The sequence below is a fragment of the Planococcus citri genome, chromosome 3, assembly GCF_950023065.1.
Source record: "Planococcus citri chromosome 3, ihPlaCitr1.1, whole genome shotgun sequence".
Taxonomy (NCBI): domain Eukaryota; kingdom Metazoa; phylum Arthropoda; class Insecta; order Hemiptera; family Pseudococcidae; genus Planococcus; species Planococcus citri.
In genome coordinates this window covers 40,640,009-40,654,949 of record NC_088679.1, presented here as the reverse complement: position 1 = coordinate 40,654,949, position 14,941 = coordinate 40,640,009, and the positions used below count along the sequence as shown (strand labels likewise).

Sequence of the window (14,941 nt, the reverse complement as noted above, 5' to 3'; positions counted from 1 at the left end):
TTGTATAAGTAGGTACCTATACGTTGCGAATTGGTGTGTTTTTTTTCTGAAATCAATGAAACGATAGCAGAAGTAGAAGTTTAACGAAATCCATTTCTTTTCAACTTTTTCAAAAAGTTACCAGCTCTTGCCACAAAGTTTCTTTCAACATTCCTATTAAGCATGCATGAAAAGTTGTCGTGTTGATAATATAAAATGAAAATCTATAAATGTTGTTTATTATTTTTCCTTATACTGTAACAAATCGAACCATTGATTCAAAAATGAATGTAACGAACGGGAACACATCTCAATATGAATTTTTCATACGTCTGTGCTCAACAATTGAAAAAAGGGGAAAAAAACTTTTACCTATTTGTTTACAACTTTGAAGTTCCAGTATAGATGTTTACGCTTTTCTTTAGTATACGATTTATTTCGGTTTTTAATTAAACACGTCGCGATTACATTCCAACGGAATTGAAGTAGGTATCTGATATCGGTAAATTCCTAGTCGTAAATAACTATGTATTAAAATTTGGCAATATAATTTCGTTGTACTATGCTCTTACTCGCGGAATCTCGAAAGATGAATTTTGATTGCTTTAATTTCCAAAATGAAGTTACAATTGAATTTCTACTTCTGCTATAATTTATTGGATGAAAATTGACAAGTAAACTCGTACACCATTTTAGTTTCAAAACGAAGAGAGACGAATTTAAACCAATTTGTCGTAAATTGAATTTGCTCGAGATACTATAAGGTAGAAAGGTGTGTATTATTGAAATCACCTTGGTCCAAATTAATGAAAAGCTTGTTTCAAACGCTTCTGCAGTAGATGCGGGTCTGAAGAATTTTAAAAGGTGTTGGCATTCTTCCAGTATCGTGTTCAAAAAGAATACCAGGATACAGAATACTCTGTTAATCCTAGGTTTAATATAATGGTCGAGATTTTCAGAAAAATACGCGTATTTAAATTCGATATCGTCGATTTTATAACCGTGGAATAGCTTTTATGATGGCTTCGAAAATATATTCTGTTTATATTCATTCAACAAGTTCGTGGATAATTTCAAAATTTCAAAGGATTTAATCGGTATAGAATTATGTTTGAATTTTATTCGAATAATTTTTTTTTTTTTTTGGGTGAAAAGTTCTGTATTAATTTTAATAGTTGTGAGATGAAGAATTTTGACAATTTACCTGTAATTAATTTGAATGTGCAATGTTATAAGGTTTCCCACAAAGTACATACATTTATTTTAAGGACAAGATTCGTTATCTATATAAGCTGTTATTGCCCTCTTTCGTTCCTTTTCAACTATTGTTTTTAAATAACTCAAACGAAAAAAAATGTAATCTCATTTTTGGCAGTTCTTTCTTTAAAAGTACAGATTCAATCATTATGATTGTAAGCGCAGGCCTACATACAGACTCCATCAATTGTGTGATTTTTTTTTGCAGAATTCAGTGTATAACGAAGCACAAAATAACTATTGCCTATTTGTAAGAATGAATGAGGTGCCCATCTTGAAATTTGAAATGATGGTGATTTTGAATAAATATTTAAAAGGAATTAATTAATACTTTACACAATGGATTCTGATTCAACCGCTTAAAACGAACAAAGAAATCCTACGTTGAAATTGCTCATCTGTATAAAATTGAAGAGGCATGTGAAAAAAATTTTTCTAATAAATTACGTCGAATTTTCCACTTAAAATCTCACCTGGTGAAAAATTTGTAGAGGTTCATGGTAAGATCGCGCAATATACACTTCTTGTCTTCTTTTCTTTCCAAAGGAACCGAATCGGTACAATTTTAACTTTCGCGATATTAAAAATTTTTTGCTCCAGTTATTTCAAAATCTCAGACAGGCAAAATAAGCTAATAACCTTTGTATGCTAACAAGCAATCTTGGAGCTCACCTTATTTTTAAAGAGGCTCCTCTGATCATCTCGTAGAGTAATCACCATAATATTCAACTGCTCAATTCTTCGGAAAGTGGTGGGAGCTCAAGATTTTTATGCGTTTGGGAGGCCTATATCTCAAAAATAATTGAATTTGGTGGAAATCAGTTCGAGGGATTTAAAGCCGACCATTTTTATAACCTTTGCAACACATTAATTTTGAAAAGGGGATCTCAACATTTCTTGGAAAGCACATAAGCCGCCAATATTGATCGAAATTTTAAAAAATTTTTATATAAAGGGGCCCATTGATTTCTGTCAATTTGAAACTGCAGCTGAGTTCAAACATCGTTATAATTCTTTGATCTTCCCTCCTCCCTCCTCAGCATGTCAAGATGTTCACGAAGAAAAAAATTGATCGGAGTATGAGGTGTGTTGTCATTTTTTCAAAAATTAAATCTTTAATCGCAAAAGTGCTAAAAATCCATTAAACGGAGTGTTCCAGCGCAAAATTTTTGACATTTTCCTCAAAAATTTCGAAAATACTCAGTCTTATATTTTTGTTACAAATGTTTCTTGAAGAAATAGATTTGCTTTTTCTAATGGTCCTCTATCTTTATGAGCTAAAATGTTATGAAGATTTGAATTCTGAAAAATTAGTCCCAAAAAAATTCAGAAAAATTTTTAACTCTTCGAAAATTGGCCAAAACTCTTAAATCAGCAATTCAGCATTATTATGAGTGAAAAATCTTCTAATAACAGTTTTATGAATTTTGGCTAATTTTCGAGGAGAAAACATTTAAAATTTTTTTGAGAAATGATTTTTCAGAATTCAAATCCATATAACTTTTCAACTATAATCAAGATAGAAGAGCAGAAATTGTACCATTGAAAAGTAAAAACTTTTTTACGTTTCAAGAAAACTCATTTTTTGAACATTTTTCCAATCTGGTCGGATATCTTCTGACTAGACATCCTGCCCCTGCATTTGTCGTAATTTTATTTTCAAAAATATTCTACAAAGATATTCGAAAAATTGTACAAAAATTGGCAGCCCTTATTCGGAAAGTGACTTACCAGCACAGTTTATAAGATTAATATTCATTTTGGCGTCTACTCTTACTAACGTGAATTTATATACCCAGTGAATTTAATTCTTGTCAGGAAACATCAGTTATGGACATGCATACGCAGACTATATGCAGTAAATGTACACGTTACATAGACATAGTAGGATAGTCTACCTTTATACCTCACACACAGTGTATGAAAGGTAAAGTGGACGACAACGTGCGAAAGAAAAGTTTACGCAAAGCTCTTCTCAGGGATTTTAAAGCAAACGCGACAAAAAGTACAGCTGTCGCCTTTGGACGTAATAAAGTGCTGGCGGTTGGATATCTTCCTCTCTGCTTCGCTTTGTCTTCAGTCGTAAAATCATGTATTTCCCAAACGTCGTTTGTCATTTAGGCTTCATATCTGAAAAGTCTCCGCTATGCTATAGCTAAAGCGATTATCTTCTTCGTGGCTTACTGGTTCGCAGGATTTACAAATACCGTTACCCTTTTTTTTTCTACCCTCGATACTGCCCTACTCTTAAATTCGTTTAATGCTATTTAATAAAGACTAGTCAAAAATTTTTATCCCTTGTGGGATTTAAGCGGAGTATTTTTGCAGTTTTTTCTTATGCCTCTGCGGTATTGCTTGTAAAAATTCGACGATAAAAATTAGTAAATAAATTAAAAAATTTTACGAGTTGGAATTTTAACGAGAGAAAAATATTACGGTCGTTCGTTTTCGCTTATTAACGAATGAGAAAGGAAATGCCGTTAACTTTTAATACTATGTGTTTTTTTTGTCGTCTCTTTTTTTAACACCTTCTTTTTTTCCTTCCTCTCGTCGTCGTTACGTATAGACTATAAACCCAAAGGCTTCGTTTATATGTATTAGCGCATTATACCGTAATGATAATCCGAAAATTTAATACTGTAGCCGATTTAATTTCTTAGATTCGAGTAAGATGAACACAAATGCATCAAAAATTAATACTCTCCGAATAACATTTTCGAATATTTGCATAAATTTACGATCTAATTGAATTTATAATCCGATCACGCAACTTGTGAATAAACTCGATTAAAAGGCACGATAAATGGAATAGCGGGAAGTTCTAAAGTTTCTCTGGAAACATTATCTTATACTATACGAATACTATGTCAACATTGGAATAGATGTAAATGCTTCCGACGTTCTTGTAGACAGACGAAATTTTTTAATGAGGTGAAACTATTGAAGTTGCTATTCTAACGAGTGAATCTATCGTACTAGTACTTCGAATGGTAGACCATTAAATGTTCTTTGCGGTAGGCCTGCTTTAATGGAATCTGTGTATAACCAAATATCAAGTTGATATAAACCGTTTTGTTTGAAGGTTAAATTTCGTATAAATATTACATGCGAAATGAAGATTACTTGTATCAAAATTTCTAACCAAAGTATTTTTTTTTTCGACGACTAACACGCATATTCAACGGTATTATACCTAGCTAGTTTTTTTTGTTTGCTTTTAATTTTTAAAATTAATTTCAACTCGTATTACGTAACTTTTGTCTGAAAAATTCATTCAACTGAGTGTTTACATTGCATGGGTTAAGAGTTTTTTTTTCACCGTTGTTAACGGAAGAGCTAGTGGTCGTTTTTTTTTCACGAACTAGATATTTTTTTCCGGTTCCAATGCGGACATTATTAGGATAATATAAATACGAATGTTCGTATTATATCTAGTGATCAACGGAATTTATCGTATATTAGACCTATACTCGTAAAACCACGTACATATCACACGAGCTTTTTACGCGGTTTCAGGCCATATGCGTGGTCGTACTTCCTTTCTGTATACGATTCGATTCGTTTTAATGAGCTGGTAATACTCGTATAAATGATATGAAATTTTATACTCAGAGTCAGTTCAAGTAACTAAACGAGTGAGTAAATTACGCCATGCTTTAATGATTCGGAGGTCAGGGACGATGAAATGGTATTAAATCGAGTAAAATAGCCAAAAAGTTATGACAATTCTTTCGATTTGGCAACAATTGCTTGAAATATCATTCGAAGTGGGTAGATAAAGTATCTCGAAATTTAATTTGAAAAATGCTGCAAAAATCAAAAGCAACGTCGTTTAATTAAGAGAACCAAGAGCAAAAAAAAGATTCATGAACGTGATTCATGGCTCGTGAGTAATTATGAATCATAGCTGAAAAAAATGATTCGAGTCACGGATCACGAATCACAATCGTCAATCATGTCTAAAAAAAAATATTCGAATCACGAATCAAATCCTGACATTTTTAATCCGAATTGTGAATTCTTAACCCTGCAAGAATTATTTGAACCTGTACTCCTCATCATTATACTCGCAAAAAAAAAAAACAAGATTAGAACCGAAACAACATAACGTATTTCATTTTCAATTTTTTGGGAGATTTTGACTAGATTTAAGGTCACTGTGAAGAGTGGAGGGAGTACCGATGCGGTCAATTCGGAAAATTAAGCTAGTATACTCATGCAAATGTCTTTGAATTTTTAATAATCGATATGATACTTCACTATTTATTTATTTTTTTAAATTTTATCACAATAGATACGAGTATCTTATGCAAGGAAAATTTAAAATCATGGACGTGTGTTTTGCTTCAAAATATTGGTCCTTGACTTTTTAACTCAAAACTTTGGAAATTGATCAAGTTTTTGAAATATTTATTCAAAAGTTTGACATAATATGTATCTGGAATTTATCCGATTTTTTCCAACTTTTCAAAAATTTGATAAATAGTCGAGAATTTATCGAGGTTTTTTCCTAGTTTTTCAAGAGTTGGACATACATACATTACATACATACTCGTATAAAAGTCTGCGGTCAACAAACTCAAAATGTCTCATCGCAATATATTTCAAATTCTTTAAAGTACTAAATATTGTAAAATCAGACAAACTGACATATCTACATATAACAATCCTAGAAACTCAATTGGAATTTTTTCCTTGTTTTCTAAAGTCAGCGTCACACTGATCATGGGTCACGCTTTCAGACAAATCCACTGCGCAAAAAGCATATCCGTGTTAAGTGGTACGACTACAAAAATCTATGTTAGAATTGGAGGTTCTTGTGCCCTTCAAGGGTGTAAAATTCCTTTATGAAAATAATTTGGTTTTGAGGAGAGTTGAAGGTATTTAAGTAGGTACTGCAATTTTTTCAAATTTCTAAAATGTAGCTTTCAATTTTTAAATTCATCACAATAATTTGACCTTTCGCTGTGAAAGTTCATTTTTACAGTTTTGAAAAATTGATATTGGTTTAGAATCTATTCGTCATTCTTTTTAGAACATCGCTAGCAGATTAACTCCAAGTTCAACTAGTCTCGAGTTACAAGCTTCCTTCTTCTTACATCCTCTAGATAACAGTGGTTACTTCACCGGACCATAAACAAAAATTATAAACATTGTTGAGTAAAATCAGAATACCAGACTTGATTTTCGGTTCAAGCTGATGGAGAGTAGCTATAAACGTCATGATTCAATGAGGAATTAACGCACCGTATTTACGGCAAACTGGTTATGCAATTTTATTAACACAACTTACGAAGGTTCGTGTAATAGTAATTTGAAGGCAAAACAACACCGCAGTGTTATGTTAGCCAAATCGTCGGCATTGTCGATGGGCTGATTATGAGTTCTTTTTATTTTTTCGAAATTTTGATCCAAAATTATTATTTTTTGTATTGGTTTGAAATGTTTTATTTTAAAAATTGATCACTTTTAACAGAAAGAGGCGCTCTCCCTTTATTTTTAGGCAAGATACGAGAAAATTTCGAAATCACGCAATATACCGAATACTATGTTTCAAAAGTTGTTGAACGCGAATGTGACTTTTTTTTTTGGATTTGATCAATATCATTGTACCGAATGCGGCAATTCCTTTTCCCTTTCAGTCAATGATATGAAAATAATCGAAATGGTGTGATGATCAAATGACAAATGACATGTTTTCAAGGGTGCTTACAACGAATAACAACCAAATTTTTTTACTGGACTCTCTGTGGACCCCTGTTCCCAATTTATGTCCCACTGGCTTCTAAAATTGATCAAAGGGAAAGCAAAATTGAAAAATCTTTCGTTGACTCCTTCTTCACTTCCATCCAATGTTCCTTTAATTTTTTATTTTTTTTCGTTAGAAATTACGTGTACCACATCGTTTGTGATATTCTTCAGGGTATGTATCTACCGAGACTGTTTTGTAAAAGCTCTCTTCACTCTCCTAACATAAAAAATTCTCTATGCTACTCCAGTGCTGAGATTTCGAAAACATATCTATTCCTATTTAATTGATATTTCACACGCGAAAAAAAAACTTCATTTCAAGAAGTAGAACGTTGTAAGGTTTTTTTCTGTTGTAAATTTAGCTTTTTAGATGGTACAACATAGGGTTCTACAAGTATAAATTTTAGTTTTTTTGCGTACATATTTCGAAAAGAAAAGGATTAACTAGCTGGTTGTGTAATTACTTTACGAGGTTTCTTATATGCGACGTTGTACAAACATGCAAACACCCAGAAAAAGCTGTCATAATTTACATACTCAAATTTTAACGTATGTAAAATTAGTCATAAACGAAAATGAAACTGGATGTAAAATAAATTTGCTTAATCAGTGTCGCAACTTTATCAAACTTTTTTTTTGTAATGTTTAAATGATAATGTTAAATAATTAAATTGTTGACGGGAGTGAAATACAAAATGGAAATGTTGTTCGTTATTTAATTATACAAGGTTCTAAAATTTTATTCTACTTAATGCCTCGTGTAATGTAATGCTATATACGTGTCTTTTTAAGTTTTATTTTCAACGTAAAATTAAATACGTAACGAGAGATTATGAATTATGAAAAAAAAATCCACCATCTACTGCTTTTTTTCCTAATGACAAAGGTATATTTATTCAGGCGATTCACCTTCGGTTAGAACAGATTTTCCCTACAAAAAAATACTGTATCATGTTTTTACAAGAGAGTAATTAATATAGAAATTTCTTTATTGTTGTAGTACTACCTACCTACCTGGTTAATTTAAACAACGAAGCTTCAGGCTGTATCGACGCTAGACGGTATTTTGAATTATTATGATTAATTCTATTTGCATTTTTTTTTCTTTTTATAAAATACTCTAATGAACTCATTTATCAGATTTTTTCCGTATACCTAATATAATATACGGTCTACTTGGGGAAAATAGGATGGAAAGAGTACAATCGAGTAACGAGACTTCTTTGATGAGCATCATAGGGCTTTGAACCTGACATCGATTGATTTTGTGTTGTATTTATGTTAGTATGTACTATGAGATAAACATGAATGAAAAAATTGATTTTTTTTATACCTAATTTGACAACTTAATCGTAAAACTTGTCCTGATGCGGATATAGAACGTTTATTTGAAAGAAAGAATATCTGGTGCAGCATATTATTATTTATTTATTTTCTTTTTTGCTTGTTTATTATACAGAAGCCATCTTGTAATATCTACGAGTAAATTCTTTGAATATTTTTTATCGTCATTTTTGAATTTATCGTAAAATTTTTATTCTTCGTAACGTTAGCATATCACTTCTCTTTTGAAAAATATGTCCAGAAGTCCAGATGGTGTGTTTATTTAAATTTTATGAGGATGCTTTCTCTTGGCAGATTTTCTTGAAAAGGTGGTGGAAAAGGATTTAGGGGACTTTTTGTTATTCGCTGTCAACATTTTAATAGCTAATTGCAATTTTTGTAACATCTAGTCGCCAAAATCATTGTTTTTTCTTTTATAACTAAGTACTTGTGCATTGATTAAAGTATATACCTAATTATTCATTTCTTTGGTGTTGTTTGTTTCAGTGAGCGAAACCAACCGTAAATTTCCAGTATTAGTATTAATCCATGGTGAATCGTATGAATGGAATAGTGGAAATCCTTATGATGGAACTGTCCTCGCCAGCTATGGAGGTCTACTCGTTGTAACGATCAATTATCGTCTAGGTGTACTAGGTGAGTGTTTATTAATTACATACATATTAATTCTTCTTTTCAACCAAGTCAACAAATTGCAAAAAATGTAGAAGAATTTATAGGTACCTAGTATACCTACTACCTATACCTAATTAGATATGCTAATTGATCCATAATTTATTGCGGAATCTGTCGATAAAAGATTTTCGCATTGAAAAAAGAAGTAGTATGTGTTGAGAACAGTAAAAATCCGTTCAAAAAAATGACAACAGGTCATATTGAATGAATTTGTTTTCGTAATTTTCAAACCAGACTTCATTCACACTTGATGAGAATAAATTTACGTAAGCTGAAAATCGAATTGCTCTTGGAAGAAATACGAATAGGCAGATACAAAGAAAGAACATCAAGTGTACATCTTCAACTCGGTTGAAAAATCATTACACTATTCTCAAATGCATCCTTCATAAACTTATAAATTGTCTGCGGAAATGAAAATTTTCCTGTTAGAAGTGTTAAGGAAAGCGTTATTTTTAATTTTTTTTATTTTAATTCGAAACTCGCTCGCGTATTTATTCGATTTTTAACGCCGTGTCCTATGAAATATTATTAGATTTTTTTCAGTCTTAATTATTTTTATCGATCGTAGATCAATGAACTTTTGCGTGAACTCTAGAGCCTCCTTAGTCTTTATCCTGTTTGGAGATCGAAATATGCTGCTCGAGTGTTTTGTTGTTGCTTTTCTACAATTGGTAGGTGTTCTTCTTTTAATCGTAGTCGTTGAACAGCCAAATTCACTTGAAAGTACGTCGAATTGGTAGTAAAAAATGATCGCCAGAATCGTTTCTGCATGATTTCACGAGTCCTTATAGCGTTTCGAATAGTCTTGTCACACGTTAACGCTCTTCTAGAGTTTCTGATTTAGAAAATCAGAATTTATGTAGGACCTATGAGTTGAAAACGTAGGCACTTATCTGATAAATATAATGTGGAACAAAACAAAACGAAAAAACAAACCATACCGTTGTAATACCGCCAAATTAACAATACGAACGAAATTTCTTCATCACCAAGTAGGCGCATTTTAAGAACTAACAGCTCATTTCAAAACACGAAACATTATAATAATAATTCACAAAAGCGTGGCCAACGTAATTTCTGACCAAACATTTAGAAGAAAAAAAACGAAAGCAAAGAGTACCTAATTAAAAAGATAGGTAATCTCTTTTACTATTATATTATTTTTTACACAAGATAAGAATCTTGAATTGTTATTCTTTTTTCAAGCAAATACGCTATTTTGTAAACAATAAAAAAAAATTATCACGTTTTTCTTCGCAACATTTTCGGTACCGCTGCGAACCTTGGCTTTCAAGCTGGCAGGAAAAATCATCGTAAATCTTTCCACAGAACAGAAATGTACAAAAAAAATGCAAATAAATATTTTTTTAATGCTTGACAAGACCGAACGTCAAACTTTTATTAGGTCAAGCTTTCCAAATAACTTATTTTTTCAAGTGGTTAGAAAACTATCTGCTTAGTGTCTAGGCATTACGTACTCGACTCCCTAGTACGACATTTTTATTAAAATTAATCATCGCGTGTTTAGAGAAAAGATAGGGAGAAAAAAACGATGACAGAACGAAATCACATAACTTGACCAGCATTATAGTGACTAAAAAACTTATACCTACATCATGTCATCGCGTAAATATTTTTTTTTCAACGAAGATACGTCATTATTAGTTTAAAAAGGTGCAAAAATGTTATCACCTCGTAAGACCTTTCATTCAAGGCAGTGTACGTGTCAGAAATGCTGTCAAAAAAAAGGCCATAATATAACCTACCTAAACACAAATAAAATATAGCTATTTTGCGATGTTTTTAAAATCACAATAACGGCAATGCGGCTGTTTACCATATTAGAATAAAACCCAAAATAACAACCTAATAATATCTCTCATGTTTATAAATTTCGTGACCAAATTAAACTAAGAATTTTCTCTCATAATGTCACTCTGTACGTAAGAGTAGGTATATCGTTTATTTTACTTCGAGCCATAAGCAACGTACATATAACAACAAACTTGCAAACATAAATACTTATCGTATTGAATAATTTTCTGTATAACTGTGAAATCATATCCCGAAGCAAATAAAAATACATCGCATTTAACAGGTCTATACTAGGTAGATATGTAGTAGGTACCTATTTGAAAGATGTACGTACAAGATATAAGTACCCACCTAAGTATGAATTATGCGTTCTGAAACAATAAATTTTAAACACAACGTTGTATAAAAGAAATGGTCACATCTGTGACATCGCCAATTTACTCAGTCTCACATTTTTGAGCTTTTTTTTGCGCTCACATGTACACATAGCATACGTAATTTCTCTGGAGACTTTATTAGACGCAAATTTCAAAGGTTAAACATGTTATAAGGAATATCAAGATTTTAAAATAAATAGAGAACGGTATTTCGAAAGGGATTTATTTAAATTTTATGTAAATTTTATTAATCTTTTCCTTAGCGGTGTTGAAGAGAAAAAAATAAGCTTATCGAATTATGCAGAGTATCTCCTCGTATTAAACAGTCACAGAGGAATATATCTGGTGTATATACTTACTTAATACAGTAGTAAAGGCTATACTTACAGGTGACTATTAGATGAAGTTACCGGTTTCTGAATGTCAGCGGTCAAAATTAAATCAAATTTACCATCGGATTGTAAAAAATATGCCAAAATTTTGCACGTATCTGAGTACAGTGAAGATATGTAGGTAGAGGTACTATGGTACCTATTTAACGTTTCGGGTACATAGTTACTTAGATGAACTTGAATTTCAAAAAATGGTCTTCTCGAAAATGTTTGTTATTTTTCAAGGAATTCAAAAAATTTCACAGAAAAGTCATCAATGCAGATCCACCTTTTTTCTGCGCCCAAATACCACTTTCCCGGCAGTTTTGCGGAAATCTGACATCACCAGTCGATCCGCCGTATTTCAAAACCCACATATCCGTGAAAATTTTTTTTCCGAAATTGTGACTTGGTCCCTTTCTGTTCTCACCGATTCAAATATAGATTCGATAAATTATATTCCAGCTTTTAGTCATTTTTTTTCTCATAGAAACCGTCGAAAAGTATACCCTTTACATCCAGCAGCTTGTAGTGTGATAAACTAGGTACTTACTTGAGAAATAATCAAATCAAAAGCACTATTCTAGTCGTAATATTGTAAAGTAGAACAGAAGCATAATTATATGTACCTATTAATTAGGTAAATAAATCCATTTTCCGTTTTTAATTCAAGATTAATTTGTGATTTTGTGTGAAAGAGAAGAAGGTTGAACATCAACAGAAAATTTGAAATTTCTACCACATTCTCAAAAATTATCTCACAATAAATTCCGTGTGTCAAATTTTGAAAAAAGTTGAAAACCTATTCAATCTACTAATAGTTCATGTTCTGAAAAAATATATATTTTTGTACTGTATTTCTTTATGGAGAGGTGTGCGGGGATAAAAGAGTTATAAAACCTCCGCAGAAGGAAATAATTTTTTCAAAAAATAGACTTCTTCTTGTTCCCAGGACAATCGGATTTCCTCATATTCTTCCCTTCCATCTCTACACCACGTCTTCAGTGCGGTTGTTCATTTCTTCCCACAGCTCCTCCTCTAGTGTATGCAGTGATAGTGCCACATACGAGAGGAAGTGGTCGTCATTCTACATTTACCCGCAATCCAGACACCTCACATCATCCTGTATGCCCCATCTGGTAAGGTTTATTGCCATCCAGGCGCATCCAGCTCGGATCTAGTTTAGTGTGAGCCACTCTACATTTGGCAGTTTGTGTCCATTTTCCAAGTTCTCGCTACATGTGGCCTCCTCCAGATCCGACCATCTTCTCTCTCGCCTCTCCTTTGGGTCTACATCCATTACATGTGTCTCCCTCATTAAACTCCTCCTGGACTTCAGCCTTGGGGTGGGTCTGGTTCCTTTCTTGTCCTCCCAACATCAACTACCACATACCGTCGTATCCCAGGAGGTGCGCTGCCACATATTCTTGGCAGGTGTTTAACACTGGTTGGTCTGAGGCAGTCAGACACAATTCTCATGTTGTTGTTGAGGGCGACGTCAATCTTCTTGACGGGTGTGGAAAGGCCCCAAGTGGCACATCCATACTCAGCTGTAGAGTAACACAGTGCCATGGTTGTTGTTCTCAATGTCTTTGGTTTTGTTTCCCATCTAGTTGATACAAGTTTTGTGACATTTTTAAGATTTTTTCACATCCAAACGAGTTGTTACTTTTCATTTTTAATAATTCTGTGAAAATGTTAGCTACTGACTGAAAATTCAATCGTTTTGGAAAACCCCCTACCCCTCGTCATTGGGGTTCCATATCCTTTACAGGACATTGGAAATCACATTTAGTGTTACCCTAACTTGTTCAGAAAGCCATGCCTCATCCCACTACGCCACCAAGCGGTCCCTCCCCCATAGTTGAAAAAAATAGAAAAAAATCTAATGCAAAAAATTGAAAATTATTAATCCGGCATGAGACCTTGCGCCAGTTCTAAATAGGGAGACTAGCATAGATTGAGAGACTGGAGAGTTTTTTTCTTGTACAATGTACATTACACAGAAAATTTAAAAAAAATTATCATTTCTTTTTTGATTTTTTTTCAATTTTGCGGGGCTTTAAACAATGCCACAAAAACTAATTGAAGGGCCGGGGAACTTTTCATCTTAAAAAAGTTGCAATTTAGAGGATTAAGATGGAACACGAATTGAAAATTTTGGAAAAAATTTCCGAGTTTCATTTTATTGAATTTTTTATTTTACTTATTTATTTTCCAGCTCTAAGAAATTCGGTGCAGGAAAATTAACATTGCTTATTGTTAGAAGTGTTTTTGTTTAAAAGGAAGTGATTTTTCTCCAGCTGTGCCTCCGACCCCTGTTGCAGTAAAAGCACGTTAATGGAAAAAAGTAAAAGTAAAAACTAAGAAAGATTTAGAAGAATTCTGACATAAAAATTGAGAATTTTCATAAAAGACATACTTTCAATTTTGAGAGACTCCCAGCAACAACACTGTTCTGGACTTGAGAAAAATCAAATGAAAGACTGTTGATTATTTTATTGGTTTTCCAAGGTACATACTTGAATCGCCAATTTTTTCAAATCGAACATTGTGGCATCATTTCTATCTTTGGATTTTCATGTGACTAAACATTTTTGTTTTGATATTTTGCATTTGAGCCCCCCCCCCTCTCGGGTCAAGTGCGTATTTTCTTTTGCATACTCTTCATTTTGACACTTTTCGCATCGCTATTTTCCCATTGGAAATTTTATACTCGTACATTTTACTTTCATTTGCTCGTAATATTCTTTCATAATTCATAATGTGGGTAACGCATATCTATGTACCTTGCCTACTCAAACGTTTCAATTCTTGGAATTTTCCACTTGATAATATTTTTGTTTGAAGCGGTTTCCTCTCGAAAATTTGCTACTGTGACGTTGAAATATACCCAAAACAGCAATTTTGGATAACAACCTGACATCCCATCTTGAAAGACCATTCGAAATAATATGATATCTACATTCCACAGATAGATACTGCAGTACCTACATAGTTTTGTACTGAAAAAGGCCAAAAAAATTAACAACTTCGGCAAAAAGTTTTACACCTCAAGAGGTTTTTGGTCAGTTTAAACGAGATAGCAGTCGAAGTGATGTTCTTAGATAAAGAATCAACACCCATTCGTGCCCGCGCGATTTCAAGAGAAATTTTGGTGATTGAGTGCAGAAAGAGTCTAAGTCCCATTTGTTTAAGCAGCAACAGCGCCGGCGCACGTGAATATTTTTTTTTTCGAAACTCTGCTAAAAATTGTGTCTTGAGGTTCTCTTTCAATGACCTTAAGCATGTTTACCAAAAATTTTAGATTTCCGAATAAATCAGTTTTTTGTTATTCCTGAAAACTGCGAAAATGGACTTGGTCCTTTT

General features: G+C 32.7%; 1 protein-coding gene across 1 annotated transcript in view; it reads left to right on the top strand.

The window, feature by feature from the left end:
- Positions 1-14,941, top strand: part of LOC135841613 (neuroligin-4, Y-linked-like) — a 233,732-nt gene that overhangs the window by 175,166 nt on the left and 43,625 nt on the right. Inside the window, exon 2 of the mRNA XM_065358649.1 lies at positions 8,818-8,967. Coding sequence (XP_065214721.1) covers positions 8,818-8,967 — 150 coding nt within the window. The remainder of the gene's footprint in view (positions 1-8,817; positions 8,968-14,941) is intronic.